At 39.3% G+C, this 20,878-nt stretch overlaps 1 protein-coding gene across 1 annotated transcript in view; it reads right to left on the bottom strand.

The window, feature by feature from the left end:
• Tbc1d15 (TBC1 domain family member 15) overlaps window positions 1-1,871 on the bottom strand; it is a 58,775-nt gene extending 56,904 nt beyond the window's left edge. The window contains exon 1 of the mRNA XM_090328260.1: window positions 1,779-1,871. Within this exon, the coding sequence (XP_090184386.1) occupies window positions 1,779-1,811 (33 nt within the window). The 5' untranslated portion in view covers window positions 1,812-1,871. The remainder of the gene's footprint in view (window positions 1-1,778) is intronic.
• Window positions 1,872-20,878: the final 19,007 nt, after the last annotated feature.

The raw sequence follows: 20,878 nt of genomic DNA, 5'->3' as shown, positions 1-20,878 counted from the left end.
AAAACTACTTCTGGCTCTTTCTTTTCCCTTTCTCAGTAATAAGTAAATTTTCAAGTCATTAACCTTATAGAAGAGAAGCAAAAACACCTTTAGAGACTGTCCTCACTTCTTCCCTGAATATTCACAAGATAACACTTCTACCCATTTGGCTGTTTGTTAAAGTACATACAGACCAGTGGAATTCAATTAACTAATTAGAATTATTAACCAAATTCAAGTCCACTTTTTTTTTTGGGGGGGGGTCAGTTGTGGGACTTAAACTCACAGCCTGGGCACTGTCTCTGAGCCTCTTTGTGCTCAAGGCTAGCACTCCACCACTTGAGCTACAGCTCCACTTCAGGTTTTTGAATAGTTAGGTCGAGATATGAGTCTCATATCTGCCCCAGCTGGCTTTGAACTGTGATCCTAAGATGTCAGCCTACTAAGTAGGTAGGATTACAGGCCTCAGCCATTGGCCCCCAACTCAAGCCCACTTTTAAAAGCTCTGATAGGAAACACAAGATATATTTTGAATTGACTCCATCCATGCATGCTAACAAACTCACGAAGGTAAACAAATTATTGAAGAACTGACTACTTTACAATCAAATTTACTATGCTGCATAGTAGAAAGAATGCACCAGAAAAGTGTAGTAAAACTTTTATTTCACTCTGCTTTACCAAGTGTTCTTTCAAAACCAACTTAAAGGTGGAAATGGGAAGTGTAGATTAAATGAAAAGGATTTCTTCTTGGAAAATACTAGCCTGCATCAATCCAAATTGGAAAAAGAAAAACAAAACAGGACAATTCTTCACTTTTATAAAAGGACAAAATAATAATCATCCAAAACTGAGTGCCCAACTTATCATTTCAAAGGGAAAGGACAAACAAGTGTGCGATGTTTGTCTTTTTCAACTTCCTGTGTTCTAGAAAGCACTCCCCTCCAAGAAACGACAGCACTTCTATTAGTCTGTAGAGGAGTAATAGGAAACCTAACCTACTCAATTTCACAAAGCCCAACCTGGGATCCACAGCGGAAACAATTATCGTATTTGTTCACTCTGCGGCCTGATGCAGGAGTGAGTCCTGTGCACGCCGATCCACACACGGGCTGCTGTCCAATCATTCAAAATGGAGTGGACCTCAATGCGGGGGGGGGGGGGGTGCTGACTGAGACACAAGGGAACGGTCAGCCCCTCCGGGTTTACGACGTACCCACGCACTTGGTGACATCCCGGAAGGAGGGGGGAGAAAAGGGGGAGGACGGGAGGGAGGAGCACGAGAACGGGCATTGGAAATACTCCACGAAGTCTCCCCTGCACCTGCTGCTAACTCCCCACGAAATCAGGAGGGTCTCCCTGGACCCCAACTCGCTGTTAAGCCGGGTGGTCCCTATCCCCACCCCGGGGGGGCTGCTGTCACCAGGCTGGCGAGTCCGGAAAGACGCCGGGAGAAGACACCGCTCCAGAGGCGGGGTTTCCCTAAGGATAAAACAGAGCTGGGAAACCACCTGTCCCTTAGGAAAGGAAAAAAAAGAGATGAAGGGTCAAAAGGCGGCCGTGTGTGGCGCGGGGACGGCGGGGGCGAGCGCCGAGGCCTGTGGGGGTCCCGGCTCCCCGGGCTGCACCCGCATGCCGGGGCCCACAGCTGACACCACCAGCGGCTCCTCGGTTCGGTCCGTCCAAGGCGGCTCCGGAGACTCCACAAGGCACCTTTCTCCTTCCCCGCCTGCCTCCTCGGCCAGCCAGGAACCCCCTGGCCCCCAGGTCTCACAGAACACCGACGGGCCGTTACTTACCTTCCCGCTCACAGCGCCCGCCGCCGCCGCCATGTTGCCCGCGCCCGCCCGGTGATGACGTAGCAGTACCTCACGTGTCTCTTCGGCTTCACAACAACATCCGCCACCCAACGAAAAATCACCACCGGGACCGGAAACGGGGCGGGCCGGGAATGGGCGGGGTGGGGGGGGGGAAATAGGCCTCGGAGGAGCAGCCTCCGGGCGCATGCGTGTGGAGTGGGGAGGGAGGGGTGTGGTCGAGCCCTCTCTGACTCCGAACTGCGCCTGCGCCGGTGGATTTCTTCAGAATTGTTTGGGTTTTCAGGTTCGCCTGGGGACCTAGCGCAGGGCACACCCCAAAGATGATGGAAAGGGCCATACATTGGAAGCCGGCAAACAAGGTCCTGATTTGTGGCCATGGGCAAGTCATCAAAATGCAACCTCACCCTAACCCTCACAATCCTAACCCTAACAGCACTAACAACTCTAACCATAGCCCCAATAACCCTAACCCTAACCCTAACCCTCACAATCCTAACCCTCACAGCACTAACAACTCTAACCATAGCCCCAATAACCCTAACCCTAACCCTAACCCTCACAATCCTAACCCTCACAGCACTAACAACTCTAACCATAGCCCCAATAACCCTAACCCTAACCCTAACCCTCACAATCCTAACCCTCACAGCACTAGCAACCCTAACCCTCACAATCCTAACCCTCACAGCACTAGCAACCCTAACCCTCACAATCCTAACCCTAACAGCACTAGCAACCCTGACCATAGCCCCATTAACCCTAACCCTAACAACCCCTAACCCTAATAAACCTATCCCTAGCCATAACCCTAACACTATTAAAAGCTGACTAATAACCCTTACAACCCTCTCAGCCCTAACAAACATATCCTAACCATAACATCCCTAAGACCTAATAGCCCTAACAATCCTAGTCATAATGCTAACAGCCCTAACCCTAGTACACCTGCTGCTAATAACCAAACCCTAACCCTAACAACTCTAAAATCCCTAACAACCCTAAACAGACCTCTAAAAGACTAACAGCCCTAACTACCATAACCATAATCCTAACAACCCTAAGTATAACATCCTAATCGCTCCTAACTCTAATAACCCCTAATCCTAACCATTCTAAACCTAATCCTAACCCTAACAACACTAACACCCCTATAAGCCCTCACCCTGATAAAATCAGACACTAATAGCCCAAACCATAACCCCAACAGGCCTAAAAACCCTTACCATAATCCTAACAGCCCTAACAACCCAAACCACAACCCTAACAATACTAACATCCCTAGCCATAAAAATCCTAACTACACTAACTTAATAATCCCTAACCCTAATAAGACTATCCCTAACCCTAACAATCCTAACAGCCCTAACCCTAAGCACTCCTGACACTAATAAGCCCAAATCTAATCCTAACCACCCTAACAGTCCTACCTAGCCCTAACCATGATAACCCCTAACAGTCCTAACCACCTGAACTATAACCCTAATACCAAAACCTCTAACAACACTAACTCTAATAACTCATGACCCTGAGAACACTAACCCTATCCCTAAGAATCCTAATCCTAACCCTAGTACGCATAACTCTCACAACGCTAACAGACCTAGCAGCCCAACAGCCCCAACACCAAGAAGACCTGACACTAATAACCCAAACCCTAACTTTAACAATACTAACTGCAAGCTTAGCTGCCAAACTGATTTTCGTATAAAAATGCTGAACCTGCTCAACCACTGCTTGTGGTTACAGTCACCTCTGTGTGTGGTTCCATGCCTGGGCTTATTGACAGTGAGCATCATAAGGCGACATCATACGATGTCTGTAATATCCCAGCATTTTGGGGTCCCCAAGCCCCCCAACAATAGAGTCACCAGCACTCAGTGAATGGAGCTAGGAGTCAGTTTAACAGCAACACAGCAGCTACTCTCCACCTTTGGGCTGATAGAGAGCAGCCCCCACCTTCTGTGGGGCTGAGCTTTTAAAGGAGAGCTCCACAGGCAGGTGGTCCTGTTCACCAGGAAAATACCACACGCAGGTGGTCACAAGGAAAACCACACACACAGGTGGCCAAGCAGTTTAAGTATTTTTGAAGAAAAAAAAAAAGCAGAATTAGACAGCTGCTCCTGACAGGTTACAATGCTGACCACCTGTGTGTAGTTACCATCACCTGCATGCGGTGTTTCCCTTTGAAAGCTCAGCCCCATTGAAGCTTGGGGCTGCTCTTTGTCAGCCCGAAGGTGGAGAGTATCCATTGCACTGCTTTTAAAATGACTCCTAGCCCAGTTTACTGAGTACTGGTGACTCTATTGCTGGGGAGGGGGGGGGTTCAGGGCCTCCCAAAATGGCTGGGAGATTACACTAACAGCCCTAACAACCCTAACCCTATAAAAATAAAAATTGTTAAAAATGCTCCAAACTTCGTGTCGATCTTTTTCCTTTGTAAAATCAATATACCAAAGCTGGGTGTGATGGCTCACGACTGTAATCCTAGCTACTCAGGAGGCTGAGATATGAGGATCAAGGTTCAAAGCCAGCCTATGCACAAAAGGACCTGAGACTCTTATCTCCAATTAACCTGTAGAAAAATGAAAGTGGGGCTTGGCTCAAGGGTAGGGCAGTAGCCTTGAGCTGAAGAGCTCAGGGACAGTGCACAGGCGTAGGTTAAAGCCACATGACCCACACACAAAAAAAAATCTGTATACTGGGCATGGTGAAGATTAAAGAAACCCCAGGTGTCCTAACTGAACACACAGAACCTCTCCCCCTTTGTGGATGAGTCCTGACTTTAAGTCTACTTACAGTATGCAAATATGATCTTAAGCAAAGTATTTTTATAGGACCCAAGATAATGCCACACCCTCCTAGGTTTAGAGTTCAAAGTACATAGTTCAGAAACTACATAATTATTTTCACAGAAGCTGTGTAACTTGATACCTTTCTAAATTCCTCCAAATGTCAGTAAATAAAATGAAGGTTGTACATAGGGCTGTCTTACTTGTGGTAACAGATTTGTCAAGCTGCTAACACAATCTTTTGCTTCATTTCCAGTGCCCTAAAAGAATGCAGACAATGATTGGAGGCTACTAAGAACTCTGGTACAAGATCTGAGAGTTCTCCCACCCAGGACAAAATAAAAAGCCCACTTCTGTTAGAATCACCTAAGTCCACTGAAGTAACTGCTCTTAAAAAAGCAGACAGTAGAGGGGCCGGGAGTTTGGCCTAGTGGTTAAAGTGCTTGTCTAGCATGCACGAAAACCCGGGTTCAATTTCTTGGTACCACATACATAGAAAAAAGCCGGAAGTGGTGCTGAGGCTCAAGAGCTCTAGCTCTAGCCTTGAGAAAGTCCAAGGACAGTGCTCAAGCCCAAGACTGGCAAAAAAAAGAAAAAGCAGAAAGTAAAGATTCTGAAGTTATTTGAGATGAATGTCAACTACAGAAAATATGGACTGCAGGCTCTGTGAATATCAGAAACCTGCTCAGTAACAAAGGCCACAGGACCTTCGATGAGAATGGGTATGCCATTAGGGAAGCTGAACCCTAGATATTAGAGAATCCAGCCAAGACTGAGACCTAAGAATCAAGCTTCACATGTGTATTTTTTTTTTTTACAGTTCTGGGGCTTAAACTCATGGCCCGAGCACTGTCTTGGACTTTCTCAAGGCTAGTGCTCTACTACTTGAGCCACAGCACCACTTCTAGCTTTTTCTATGTATGTGGTACCGAGGAATTGAACCGGGGTTTTCCTGAATGCTAGGCAGCTACCCTACCACTAGGCCAAACCCCCTGCCCCAAAATGTCTTCTTGAGCTATTGAAAGCATTCTCACCTCGCCCCTTTTCCCTGTTGCCACTATTGATATTCTATCCTGATCCTTCATTACCTCTTGTTTGGATTAACTACTACACCTATCACTAGCTTTTTTTGCATCATCTTCCCTCAGCTCATCATTCACAATCCTACTTTACTAACCTTTCTTCTGTATTCATGGGAATTAAAGATCCTCCTAATGTCTCTTAATGTTACCTAATATCTTCAAGAATAAATCCAAATTCTTAGCCAGACGCGATGGCTCACACCTGTAATCCTAGCTACTCAGTAAGATGAGATCTGAAGATCAAGGTTCAAAACCAGCCAGGGCACAAAAAGACCTGAAACTCTTATCTCCAGTTAACCTCTAGAAAATGAAAGTGGGGCAGTAGCCTCGAGCTGAAGAGCTCGGGAACAGCACCCAGCCAGAGTTCAAGCCTCATGACCCACAAAATAAATACATACAAATTCTTCAGCATAGTGTATGAGGACTTTCACAAATTATTTTTACTTATCATTTTTATTTCATCATTTGTACTTAAATCCTTCATGTTTAGACCTAATTTTCTAACTGCATCCCTGTGTCTTCAGATTGCAGGATTGCTTCTGATGCTACCTAACTGGCTTGACTTAAATCATGGAACCTTCCTTAAGTCAATGTAACCCAAAGTATATGACATTCTTACTGGCCAGATTTTAATTATATGCCCAAAGATCCATTCAAAGTACAAGAAATAAAGGGAAGGGAGGTAATTCCCAGGGGGTGGGGGAGAAATCTATGGATCTTTGTTAGGAAAAAATTTTTTAAGAAAAATAAAAGTGATGCGGGCCAAGGCAAAATAAACATCAATTATAGAAGCTCAGTTTTTCTGCGCTACAATGTATCACACTGTAAAACACTTGGTGGTTGAAGAAATAAATAAAATATGGGAAGTAAAATACAGTGATATTTGGTGGCACAAATACCCTTTCCAGACACAAAGTGTTTAACAAGTTCATTTTAAGTTAAATCACTCATTTGGGAATGGGATAAATAACACATTACATGGAGTCAAAAGACCTTTTTTTCTTCTTCAATGATGTTTCTTGTCTTCGTGTAAGGAGAAGAAACAAAATTAGCATTCTATGGTAGCATGTTTCATGTTTTAGCTTTTTACTAAATTAGAAGAAAAAACATGCAATGCACATACATACATAGCAAGTAAAAAAGGTTTTTTAACTAATTTTAATTTAATGTCAATAGTAATTGAATTCCATGTGTTAGGTCCACCTGGAAGAAATGACTTCTTCCCTTGGTTCTCTCCCCCTGTACCCTGGAAATCCCTGCCCAGCACCTGTAACCCTGGCAACTGGCATGCCTGGGGGCAGTGGGAGGTCCCCCAGTCTGAGGTATTTCCCCATCCTCTGAGATCACATCCACTTCCGCTGTGTCTATAACCCTCCCCCTATATAATCTCTCACTTCCTGCCATAAGCTCTCTTGCTCACCAGACTCCATTTTGGGCAGCAGGAGTCTGCTCTTTCCTCACACAGTAAACCCTCTTCTCCTGAACTGCATGGAGTTTCCTTTCAGCAGATCTTACACCATGTAACTTAATGTTTTCTCACGAGTGAGCAGCTTCAAAATTCCTCATTCCACTCTGATGGACTACATAGTTATTCACTAGCTATAATCCAGCATTCAGGTACTCAGATGATGCAAAAGAATTTCAATGGTAAATATCATAAAGAAACTTTAGACTTGGGAGTGACTTTAAAGATAATCTCCCCACCTTTTTCAGTTAAAGAGATTGAGTCTCTTAGACATTAGTGAATTGCCAGTCACAAACTACTATATGGTTGAATCGACACTTCATTCCACATATGCATCTTCACCCGATGTGTTATACTATCAGCTGAAAATGATCATCCATTCTCTGAACTAGCATTCCATTGAATTACCTCATCTCAGTTTCTGATTGGTTGTCTTCTAGCACTTATTATCCTTTTTCATATCTCACCTATTAAGAGTCTCACAGTTTTACCACTAATTGACGTCTGCCTTTTCTGAATTCTTACAACAGTCTTGGTACAGTTGTATTAGTACTTAAAGTAACATCATGGATTTTGCTGACACTCAAGAGATTACAAGATTCCACTTTGGAGAAATTGACAGATGAAGAAATCAGACCTTTTAAGTGTTATATCCCAGCCACTCAGGTGGGATTTGAACTTGTCACAATAAAATCACCAGCACTCAGTGAACTGAGCAAGGAGTCATTTCAATAGCTGTGCAGTAACTGCTCTCCACCTTTGGGGTGATGGAGAACAGCCCAGAGCTTCAGTGGGGCTGGGTTTTTTAAGGTAAATGTCACACGCAGCTGATCATAACAACATGTAGGTGGTCATCACAGTATGACACTTCAAGTCAATAACAACAAAGATAAAACCATATGCAGATAATCAAGCAGGTTAAGTATTTTTACAAAATCAAAAACAGAACTTGGTAGCTCAGCTTGACAGGTTATTACAATAAGTATTAAGAGCTAAGATTTCCCATTGAAAATGAGCCAAGCAAATTACCCTACAAGGAACAACAAGGTTCAAGAAGTGCACCTCTTAGCACCTCACGCCTGTAGTCCTAGAAACTCAGGAGGCTAATATCTGAGGATAGTGGTTCAAAGCTAGCCTGGACACTAAAGTCCATGAGACTCCAATTAACCATTAGAAAACAGGAAGTGGGGCTGTGGCTCAAGAGGTAGGGTGGTAACCTTGAACTGAAGAGCTCAGGGACAGCACCAAGGTCCAGAGTTCAAGCCCCAAGACCAACAAAAAAAAGTGTACCTCTTTTACATACAAAATTTCAGTCAACTTTTAATGCCTATCTCTTAAGCATGAACAGATAACCTTTGTCATTTCACATTTGCAGAAAGCTTTCATGTGAAAGACAGGGCTCAAACCAAAAGACTACTCAAGCAAATAGAGAAATGCATAGAAAAAGAAAACTTTTCATGAGAAATGCATAGAAAAAGAAAAGTTTTCATTGTAAGGAAAAGAGAGGTTTGCATCCATACAATAAGAATATCCAGGGAACTAGAATGATTATCAGGAATTAAAAATATAGTAAAGATAAATGAATAAATCCAAAAGTAGATTGCAAAATAAAACGAGGAAAATACCAAGAAATAATGCAAAAAGAGACATAAAATATGGAAATGAGATATAAAAGTAAGTTACTGAATTATATTCCAACTTTCCTCTGCATAAAGAGGAATAGCAAAAAGTGAATCTCTACGTGATAGCTGTGAAACAATCTTCGAGAGAACCAGATGCAAATTGAATAAGAAAAAAAAAGAAAGTTTCAGAGAGGGTTATCACTAGAGGATGGGGGAAAAAATCAAAGATTATTGATGAGAAGCACTTCCCTATAAAAACAGCACTTGGAAGGTTGAGGCAGGGGGAACAAAGGTCAAGGCCACCTTGAAATAGGTAGTATTATCTAGGGCCTGCTGGCATATATACCTAGCAAGACCTTGTCTCCATCTCAACTTCAGAAGAACAATTACTTGAGCGCTTGAATCCTGGTTCAAGTGATCCTGGTTCTTTTCTTTAACAAGAAAGAGGCCCTGAGTTCAAACCCCAGCACCAATTATAAAAAAAAACTAAAGTACTTGATGAATTTGAGTGTGCTAAAATATCTACCCTCCCAGGGAGATGATAGAAATAAATTGATGGTGCTGAACACTTATCAAAACAAAACCAGGACAAGTTTAATTCCAAGAAATGTTTTCATAGTTTTCAACAGTTCCTATGGCTCAGCTGTCTAATAAAACAATATAGCATCCATGTACTGGACTTGTATATGTAAAAGAGCTTCCAGTCAATAAATAACTAACAAATCAAAAAATAATAGTATGATGGTATAATTTACAAATCTGGAGATAAGTAAAGGTAACAACAGAAGTTGAAATCGGTACCATTTGAGGAACAGAATTAGTGAAAGAAATGGAGGGACTGGGAATGATCTCATATTGTAAACTTTGTATAAGAGAATTGCATGTATCACATCTAAGACATAATTAAGCTATATTATTCTATATACCAGTTGAATTAAGACTTATTTTCTTTTACTTAAATTGTACAGCACATCTCGACTTTAGAAAATACAATACATAAAAGTGTAGATACTAAAATCTTTAGAGCTCACACACATACATACATACACAAATTGATAAGGATCAAAATTCAATTTTAAAAGAAGATTAAACCAATTAACCTTAGACTTTATAGAACCAGAAAAAAAGAGGGTCAAATTAAACAGCTAGCAGATGGAATTAATGAAAGATTAGAGTGCTGATAGAAAAACAAAAAGGAAAAATCAATCGAACTAAAAGTTGGTTCTCCAAAAACAATCAACAAAATTGATCAACTTTGAGGTAGACTTAGAAAAATAGGGAGGGAAGGAAGTCTCAATATGCTACCATGAGACATGTAAATAGAGACATTACAAATTTCTACCACAAAACACTAGCAGCAAAATAGAAGAATGGCACACCATGACCAAATTTGGAAAATCTTCAGAAGCAAGGATATAAATACCGGGCTTCAGTTTGATGGATCACATAGAAATTCTGTTTTTAGTTTTCTGAAGAACCTCCATAGCTTTCCACAAACATACTAATTTACATTCTCACCACTAGTGTGCAAAGTTCCCTTTTCTCCACAGTTATGAACCCTTACCTTTTCTCTTTCCAGGAGGTATGAGGTGATATTTCCTTGTAGTTTAATGTGTGTCTCTCTCTTGATCTACCAATGTCAACCATTGTCTTGTGGTGCAGAGCCTCACAAATGCTACAAAACGTTATTTATGTATTGCCTTGAAGAAATATTTTTTCAGGGCCTTTGCTGTTTCTTAGTCATATTACTTGTTTTCTTATTTGCTAGGATTGCATCTCATTCCTAAATTTAGTCTATTTTTGGCACTAAATAGCAGATGTTCTGTCTTAACTAATCAAGATTTGCCTCTCACTGGAGCTAGAGAGGGTATCCAGTCTCTCTTAAAGTAAATGCCCATTCAATATCTGGGAGCAGTTAGGAGGAAAAACTGACAGTATGATCATTGGGTAAATAATCTACATGTCCGAGACTGAGAGTTTGGCCTAGCGGTAGAGTGCTCACCTAGCATGCACGAAGACCCGGTTCGATTCCTCAGTATCACATACATAAGAAAAAGCCATAAGTGGTGCTGAGGCTCAAGTGGTAGAGCTCTAGCCTTGAGAAAGTTCAAGGACAGTGCTCAGACCCTAAGTTCAAGCCAGGACTGGCAAAAAGAATAATAATGATAATATACATGTCTACAAATCATGTGGTCAGCTAAGGTTCACAAGTTTCCTTAACACTTAGGGTGGCTTAAAATGTGGTCATCTCTCCCATCAAAAGTCTCCAAAGAAAGACTAGAAACATTTACCTGTCAAGAACTAGACAGGGATGCCTATTCTCTCTACTTCTCTTCAATATAGCGCTGGAACCTTTAGCTAGAGCAATAAGGTAAGAGAAGGACATCAAAGAGATCCACATAGGAAAAGCAGAAATTAAACTATCCCTCTTGGCAGATGACATGATCCTATAACTGAACGACCCAATAAACTCCACTCCCAAAATCTTAAAACTAATAAATCACTTTGGCAAAGTGGCAGGACACAAAATCAACATTCAAACAGCAGTAGATTTTCTGTACACCAAAAATACACAAACAGAAGGCCAAATCAAGAAAATGATCCCATTTGCAATAGCCCCCAAAAGAAAAAAATATTTAGGAATTATTTAATGAAAACTATAAAAGCCTAAAGAAAGAAATTAAAGAGGATACCAGAAAATGGAAAGACATCCCATGCTCATGGATAGGGAGAACCAACATAGTGAAAATGGCCATACTGCCAAAATTGTTACATAATTTCAATGCAAAATCCCAAGGACATTCTTTACTGAAATAGAAGGTGTAATCCAAAGGTTAATACAGAACAACAAAAAACCTAGAATACCCAAAGCAATTCTAGGCAAAAAGAGCAATGCAGGTGTCATTACAATACCAGACTTCAAACTCTACTATCGAGCCATAATAACAAAAATAGACCAGAAGATCAATGGTACAGAATAGAAGATACAGAAATAAAACCACATACCTATAGTCAACTTATATTTGACAAAAGAATCAGAGATATATAAATATTGGTGCTGGGGAAACTGGGCAGCCACGTGCAGAAAACTAAAAGTTGATCCCAGCCTATTGCCATGCACAAGCACTAACTCAAAATGGATCAAAGACCTCAATATCAGACCTGAGACCCTGAAACTGCTACGTGATAGAGTAGAAGAGGCGCTGGAACTCATAGGCACAGGCGAAAATTTCTTAATCAGAGTCCCAGAATCACAACAGATTGGAGAGAGACTTGATAAGTGGGACTACCTAAAAATAAAGTTTCTGCACAGACAATGGCATAGCTACTAAAATAGAAAGACAGCCAAATGCTTAATATTCAGTATCTACAGGGAACTCAAGAAGCTAATCTCCCCCCAAAAAACCCCAACAAACCAATCACTAAATGGCCAAGGGAACAAAAGAGAGACTTATCAAAAGAAGAGATTAAAATGGTAATATACGTATATGGTCATAAAGGAAATGCAAATAAAAATAATCATAAGATACCACCTTACCTCAATTAGATTGGCCATCATACTGAACTCAGAACTCACACAAGGACAAATGCTGGCAGGGATATGGAGAAAGAGGAACCCTACTGCACTGCCGGTGGGAATGTAAACTAGTACAACCACTCTGGAAGGCAGTTTGGAGGTTTCTCAAAAAAACAAAAATAGACCTTCCCTACGATCTAGCCATACCACTCCTGAGCATCTACCCTGAGCATCATAACCAAGGATATGATAAGTTCACCTGCTCAGCCATATTGTGAATATTGCTGCACTATTCACAATAGCCAAGCAATAGAAACAACCCAGATGCCCTACTACAGATAAATGGATAAAAAATGTGGTACATAGCCACCAGACAAGATAAAATAATGGAATTCACTGGGAAGTGGATGAAACCAGAGCAAATCATGTTGAGTGAGATAAGTCAAGACCAAAGAAACAAAAGGCACATGGTCTCCTTGATATGTGTATATTAGATCAAAACAGTACAAGAGCGTTGAATCAATATTGGGGTACCCAAGGTTGGTGACACAATCTTGGAGATATAAACATAACTATATAGACATAAAATCTATGATGGGATATCTGTTCTATATACATAATGTTACATTATATAGATCAATATGTATCTATGGCATACAAACTCTCCACTTAATTTTAATTATGTTCCAAAATCTATGTACCAGTGATTGCCTATAGAGATTCCCTTCTTGAATAACTTGTTTGATAAACATGGCATTTGAAACATGATGTAAAAAATCAGTGTTAATCAATAAAAAAAATTTCCATAGCTTTCTTGTAATCCTACCTAAACTATAGCTGCCTTCTATTTTTCCTTTACAGTAGAGCACAGTGATTGCTCTGTACTTTTCAAAATCTTTTAAAGTCTTTTTATAAACCTCTAATCTGACCCCTGAAGACCACTGAGCATGTGTCAGTCAACACTGATGGGATGAAGTCCAGCCTCCTTCTTAGCCTGACGCTTCATTAGATTTACACATGCTTTATATTTCAATGCCTCCACACTGTTTAATAGTCTCTAGATGCAAAGCTCTTTATTCTTGTACATATGCAAGGTCACTTCATGCTGCAACGTCCTAGCTTTCAATTCCTAAATCTATTCTTTTCAACTAGGAAATGTTTCCTGCCATTTAAGAATTAGTTGAGATATTGATTCCCCGCCCCCATCCCTGCTCTGTGGAGATGGTGCTCTCAAATACTCGGGTGCTTCTGCTAAGAGCTATCTCATGCTCTGGGGCTGTTTAGTTGTTCAGTATTGAAATGAATACACAATATACTTGCTACATCTCATAAAATGAATATTTTATACTGCAAATAAATGAGCATTTCTCTATATTCCAATACTGTCGTAAACCACTGTTTTTCTTTTTGTGTTGGGGGATGTGTTGGGGGATCACACTCCAATTTTTGCAAGAAGGAAGGAAGGAGGGAAGGAATGGAGACAAGAGAAAGAAAGAGAGAGAGAGAGAGAGAAAGGAGATAAGGGAAGAGGCAGAGAGGAAAAGAGAGAGAGGCAGAGAAAGGGAGAGCAGGAGGAAGGGAGGAAGAGGGAGGAAAGAAGCAAAAGGAAAGGGAAGGGAAAGAAAGCAAAAGGAAGGGAAGAGAGGGAGAGAGAGGAAAGAAAAACAGAATAAAATATTAACTCTTCAAATGGGAAAAAGTAGAAATTTTCTAAATTATATTTTTAAATACAAAGTTTAAATGACATGCTGGTTTTTTCTTTCTTTTCATCTTTCTTTCTTTTCTTTCTTCCTTCCTTTGTTCCTTCCTTTTTTTCTTTCTTTCTTCCTCTTTTCCTTTTTATTATTTTGGCCCGTCCTGGGTCTTGAACTCAGGGCCTGGGATCTATTCCTGATCCTTTCTATGCTCAAGGCTAGAGCTCTACCATTTGAGCCACAGCACCACTCCTAACTTTTCTGTTTGTGTGGTACTGAGGAATCAAACCCAGTGCTTCATGCATGCTAGGCAAGCCCTGTACCACTGGGCCACATTCCCAGCTCCTGGTATTTTCAGCTGATCTAAAAATTGTCTCTATAGTCCCATTGCATAGGTCTCCTGATCTCCTTTAGGAAAGAGATTTCTTATCCTGAAGCAAGCTATATAATAAATACCCAATAGCTATTCTAAAAATGAATAGAAATTGGAATAATGTGTACAATCTAGAAATGTGTTTGCAAGAAAAATCTCTGCATTGTATTCCTCCCAAAAGAAATAAATTCATTCTGCAGTTTTTTTTCATCCTAGTGGTAATAGTGACAAAATTATAGCAGTTACCAGATAAAGCAATAAAGAACCATTAAAAAGGAATTTTAAGTTCAAACTTGCAGTATAGTTTTATATATATAGGAATTTTTTCCATATATTTTTTGTAATTAATAGAAGGGTTACATTATACTCACCAGATAGAAGGTGCATTACTTCACAAACATTGATATTCTTTCTCATGTCTTGGCCCCCATTTCCCTCTCCCCTATACAGGAATTTTTTTAATGGAAAGTGTTTGTCAGTGATAGCCTATACATACCATATTTTCCTTTGATTCTATTAAAGATCTATTAAATAACAAAATATAGCTTACCAATTGTTGATTATTCATGAAGTGTTTCTATATATCTCTGGACCATAACATAGCTGTGGAGAGATAGAATTGTTGTTGAAGCCTTAGGAGATATTTTATTTTCTTCTATCAAGCACAAATTGATATTTGCCAGTATCAATTTGTTTTGGTTTCACTACTGAACCCCTTATAGTTTTCTCTCTTTTAATGTCATGAAGCTTTCTGTTAAATGTTTTTTGCTCGTTAAAAAAATAAAGGAAAAGAGAAAATGTATAAGCTATTTGAGAAGAAAAGAGTCTGTCTCTGTAACATTACATTGGCACAGATCAACTTTTCCTTTGATGATCCTAATGGAAAATAAAACTAGGAAATTCAACTATTTGCATAAATTGAACACTTGAAAATAGCAGCCTTTTTAATCTAACCACTACATCCAAAGTTTGACAAGGTAGTATTTCATACATAATTAGTATATTCCCCCAACCTTGAGTAGGTATTAGACATTAAGAAAAGACATAAAATACTCAAAGAATCCAATTCAATTAGCAGATACAACATACAGCACATATAGAACTAGATTCAATTAGCTGATAGATACAGGAATCACACCTTCTAATCCTGTTACTGGAATTTCAGAGTTCTTAGGAGCCAATCACCCAGCTTCAAATCTTATTTTAAAGTTTATAATGAAACTGGTATTTCTTTCTGTCCTAATCCTTGCTATTAGTTGTTTGAACATTAACTGTCTAAAGTCTAGAGAAACATGGTGTTAAATAAAGCTAGTGATTTAAGAAAAAAATCGGAATGGCTATTTTCTGTACCTAATGATTTTAGGCCCAGTTCTAATGCTTTTGAGTCCATAATTAATTTTCCCCTCAATACCCATATTTCCAATAAGGGACAAAATTGAATTAGCTGGAGCAATAGAAAAAATATGACATAAACAGAATTATGTTGAGCATTAAAAATTAAACAGTGGCTAACTTAAAAAGTAGGTTTTTAGCTAAAGCTCAGGAAAACATGTTTTTCTGTAATGGGTTTCACTAACACTAGTGGCCAAATAAACTTGAGGAATTCTTATTATATTGCTACCTTCCTAGGGTTTTACTATGTAAATTAGAATATTATTTCTCAAATAATCCTACTATAAAACCCTCTATGAAGAATTTTTCAGATTCTTCAATGTCCCATAGAACAAATACTTCATGAATACACTTTGGGAAATATCAGTATGAATGAAAAATAAGGAATGTATATTATGTGGCTAATAAAATGTGCAGTTGCTAAGCTAAAGGAGGTTAGTATTGTGTATGTGTGTGTGCGTACATGTGTGTATGTGTGCATGTGTGTGTGCATATGTGTGGTGGTACTGAGATTTGAACTCGGGGCCTTACACTCTTGTTTAGCTTCTTCAGCCAAGGGAGATACTCCAGTACTTGAGCCATAGCTCAACTTCCAGCATTTTGCGGGGGCGGGGGATGTCAGGGTTTATTGGAGAAAAGAATGTTACAGACTTTCTTCCCAAGATTGGCTTTGAAACAAGATTCACAGATTGTAGCCTCTGGAGTAACCAGGATTACAGATGTGAGCCACTGGAAGTTACTTTTTCTTCTAATGTAAAGTGAATAGTTCAAACAGAACAAATGAGAAAGAAGTATGATGAAACTCCTCCTTTATAACCTCTTGGTCTTTTTGTTAAGAACACTTCTTAAAGCTTCATTAGGCATGTTACCTACAATAAGCAAAATCTAGATAATAAGCAAATATTTTAAAAGAGTTACCTGCAAAGGACATCTCATTTCCTATAACTTTTTTTCTCATTACTGTTAGTATCTTTGGAACAGTCCAAGGGTAAAGTCAGAATAAGGGATCATTTATTTAGATGCATTTACTTGTTTTGAAATCCATCTCTTTTGTTTTTATATATTGTGCTTTGTAATGAGAACAATGAGAAAGATATGAGAAGGAAATAAATTGTCTTTCTTTGAAAGTTAATTTTTTCCATACTCCATTATCTAAATGTCTTTCCAGTTAAAGTATGTAATCACTCAGAACATGTAATTACAACAGGAAAAGAAATCAATCTTTATGAAACTTTGTGAACACATAAACTAGATAAGAAATAACAATTTTCCCTGGTTAATTTGTTTCTATTGCCAACACAACATATATTAATTGCATAAATTTTCGGAAGTGTAGAAAAAGATACAAGGAAAGTAAAAATCATCCAGAGATAAACAGTATTTAGATGATAGAGTCATATATTAGTTCTTTATAGCAATATAGGATTGTAGCTTGTCTTCCATTTCTTTTTTTTTTTCTTCTTCTTTTTTCAGTCCTGGGGCTTGAACTCTGGGCCTGGGTGCTGTCCCTGAGCATTTCAGCTCAAAGCTACCACCCTACCCCTGGGCCTGGGTGTTATCCCTGAGCTCTTCAGCTCAAGGCTACTGCCCTACACCTTGAGCCACAGTGCCACTTCTGATTTTCTAGTGGTTAATTGGAAATAAGAGTCTCATGGACTTTAGTGCCCAGGCTGGCTTTGAACCTCGATCCTCAGATCTCAGCCACCTGAGTAGTTAGGATTACAGGCATGAGCCACAGTGTCTGGCTAGCTACTTCTTACCTGAAAATTTCAATATTCTCTTCCTTTAACATGTTTTCATATGTCCATTCAGTCCATCTCCCATAGTTGACAAAGTTGTCAATGAGATTGGCGATCTTAAAATCCTCTGACTTTGTACTCAACTCAGAATAAGTTAAATTTGCTTACCATTACATTTGCAGTGTTTCTGATCACTTCCCACTTTTTTCTCTCTGTTCAAGATTCTCCATAATACTAACATTCTTTGTATTCTTATGTCCACTTTGAAGTTCCTATTGCCTTCAGTTTTCATACTGGTCATGACTGGTTTACTCTCACTATTAAAACTTCAACTTCAATGCTATTCTCAAAAAGTCTCTGACCACTCTCATCTCAAAGTACAACCCCTTCCTCCTTCTCTATACTTAATTAAACCCTTTCCCTATCACTTCCCAGAACATAACATACTCTGAAATTACTTTGTTAATGTGTTCATTCATTAAATTCTATCTTTTCACGTTAGAATTGGTGTCTGTCTGTCTTTGCCACTCCTGGGGCTTGAACTCAGAAGCTGGGTAATTGTTCCTCAGGAATTTTGCTCAAGGCCAGCACTCTCATTTGAGCCACAGCTCCTCTTCCAGCTTTTTGCTGGTTAATTGGAGATAATCTCAGAGACTTTCCTGCCTGGGATGGCTTTGAACTGTGAGTAGCTAGGATTACAGGAATGAGCCACCAGTGCCTGGCTAATTGAATTTTTATGGCAGTCTCGATAGCGCAAGCTGGCCTCAAACTTGTCTTCTCACCCCAGCTTCTTGAGTGCTAGGAATACAGACATATCACTATGTCCAAACCTGTGGTTTTGACTGTTAATCATAAATTTCACATAATCATAAATTATTATAAAATCCATACTTATCTGTTCTGTATATTATACAACTTCAGTTTATAACTACCACTCTTTTTGGACATAAAGATACTATGAAATTTCCTCTATGACTTTTCTAGTTACCAAGATTTTTTTGTATGTGCTTTGAGCAACTCAAAGCATTTTAAGGATTATATTAATGTAACTACAATATTATTGTCACAACTAAACAGTAGCAATATATCATTAACATCAAATATCAATTTGATTTTTAAATATTCAATTGTAAATCATTCATTCTATGTTTGATATATTAAATATCGTTTAATCTGTACATGTTCATGACTTTGTTTTCTTGATATTTATTTGTTGAAGAAACCCAAGATATCTGCTCAGTAATTTTCCACTTTCTAGACTTTTCATTTTGTGTTTATTGACTAAATTTGTTGTAACTGTTGGATATATGAAGAGGTTTGATCAGATTTAGGTCAGAAGTAGTTTTATCTATATGTTCACCAGGAAACACATATGCCTACTTATTTCTATCTTTTGAAAGTTGAATCGACTGCTCAGTTTCAGGTATTGTTAGTGACATCATCCATTATAATGCTTTTCATTAGCTCGCATCTAATAGTTGTAGCACCTACTGATGACAACTGCCTAAAGCTACTATTTCATTATTAATTGAAAATTGGTGCTAGCATAATTTGCATTCCTTCATCATTTAGTAGCCGAAACTCTTCAAGTTTAAATAATCAGTGAGGGAATATTTTGATACTTTGACAAACAATGGGTAAACTCTGAGCTTTATGTTTTCTTTTTTTTTTTTTTTTGCCAGTCCTGGGCTTGAGTTCAGGGCCTGAGCACTGTCCTTGGACTTTCTCAAGGCTAGAGCTCTACCACTTGAGCTTCAGCACCACTTCCAGCTTTTATCTATGTATGTGGTACCGAGGAATCGAACCTGGGTCTTCATGCATGCTAGGCAAGCACTTTAACCACTAGGCCAAACTCCCGGCCCCCTGAGCTTTATGTTTTCTATGCCGGAATTCTTCTTGATCCATACCCCCAGCCATTTTTTAGTTACATCCTAGATTACAATCCTCCAATTTCTGATTCACTTATAACTGGAAAGACATCACAAAGCTAGCTTTTATTGGTTGAGGGTCTTGCTAACTTTTTGCCCAGACTGGCTTCAAACTGCAATCCTTCTCATGTCAGGATTACAAGTATGAGCTACAATGCTCCATTATATTTTGCCACATTCATATCATTTATCTAAAACCCAATCTAAAAGAATATTGATGATGTCCTATTTCCTATAGCCTTATCAGTAAAAGAAAAATAATGATAACAACAATGATAAAGTATTAAGGATACATTTTAAGGAAACAAATCTGGAAAACATAATTTCTAAGACATATCCATCAATCAAAAGAACAATATGAAAAAAATACCTAAAGCAAACCACAGCAAAAAAAAATATGATGTTACATTGACATTTCCCATTTAGATTTAGGATTGTGCTTCTAATTTCTTTGATTTTTATGACTTTTTCCTGTATTAGAAATCTTTGTTCCATATGATTACTCTGTGTGTATATATGTGTGTGTGTATGCGTGTGTGTGTGTGTGTGTGCCAGTCTTGGGACTTGAACTCAGGAGATCGGGGTGCTGTTCCTGAGCTTTTTTTGGCCAGTCCTGGAGCTTGAACTCAGGGCCTGAGCACTGTCATTGGGCTTTCCTCAAGGATAGCACTCTACCACTTGAACCACAGCACCACTTCCAGCCTTTTCTGTGTATGTGCCAGGGAAGAATCAAACCCAGGGCTTCACACATGCTGAGAGAGCACTCTACCACTAGGCCCACACTCCGGGCCTCCTTGAGCTTTTTGTATTCAAGGCTAGTACTCTATCACTTGAGCTACAGCTCCACTTCCAGCTTTTTGCTGGTTAAATGAAAAACCTCATGTGCTTTCCTGTTTGGGTGTGTTTTGAATTGTAATTCTCAGATCTCAGACTCCTGAATGGCTACAAAGCTGGCCCACACCTAGCTACTTCATCCTTCATTATTTATCCTTTAAAACATATAATTTCAGAAAATAATATGTTGGATATGTCTTTGAATTTTTCCACTAGACAAGCATTACTTGAATCTTTGTGTTGCTTTTGATTTGGGTGCCATATTTTTCATCTTTTAATTTGTTCTGAATATCAACAAAGATACTTTAAAATTTTTCTACTCCATTCTTGTAAAGTTTGTGTTTTTTCTTATTATCTACTTTATTGCTATAAAGGTGATGTTGAGAGGGATTACAATTACGTAAGTCTGATAATGAGTACATTTCCTTTCATGTAGAGTCTTTCCTCTGCTCTTCAATTTTTTCAAAAATAAGTGTGTGGGCCAGGAGTATGCCCTAGTGGTAGAGTGCTTGCCTAGCATGCATGAAGCCTTGGGTTCAATTCCTTGGTACCACACACACATAAAAACTAGAAGTGGTACTGTGGCTCAAGTGGTAGAGCACTAGCCTTGAGGAAAGCACAGTGATAATGCTCAGGCCCTGAGT

This window comes from Megascapheus bottae, chromosome 2, assembly GCF_031878675.1.
Source record: "Megascapheus bottae isolate mThoBot1 chromosome 2, mThoBot2.hap1, whole genome shotgun sequence".
NCBI lineage: Eukaryota > Metazoa > Chordata > Mammalia > Rodentia > Geomyidae > Megascapheus > Megascapheus bottae.
This window is presented reverse-complemented; position numbering and strand designations above follow the sequence as displayed.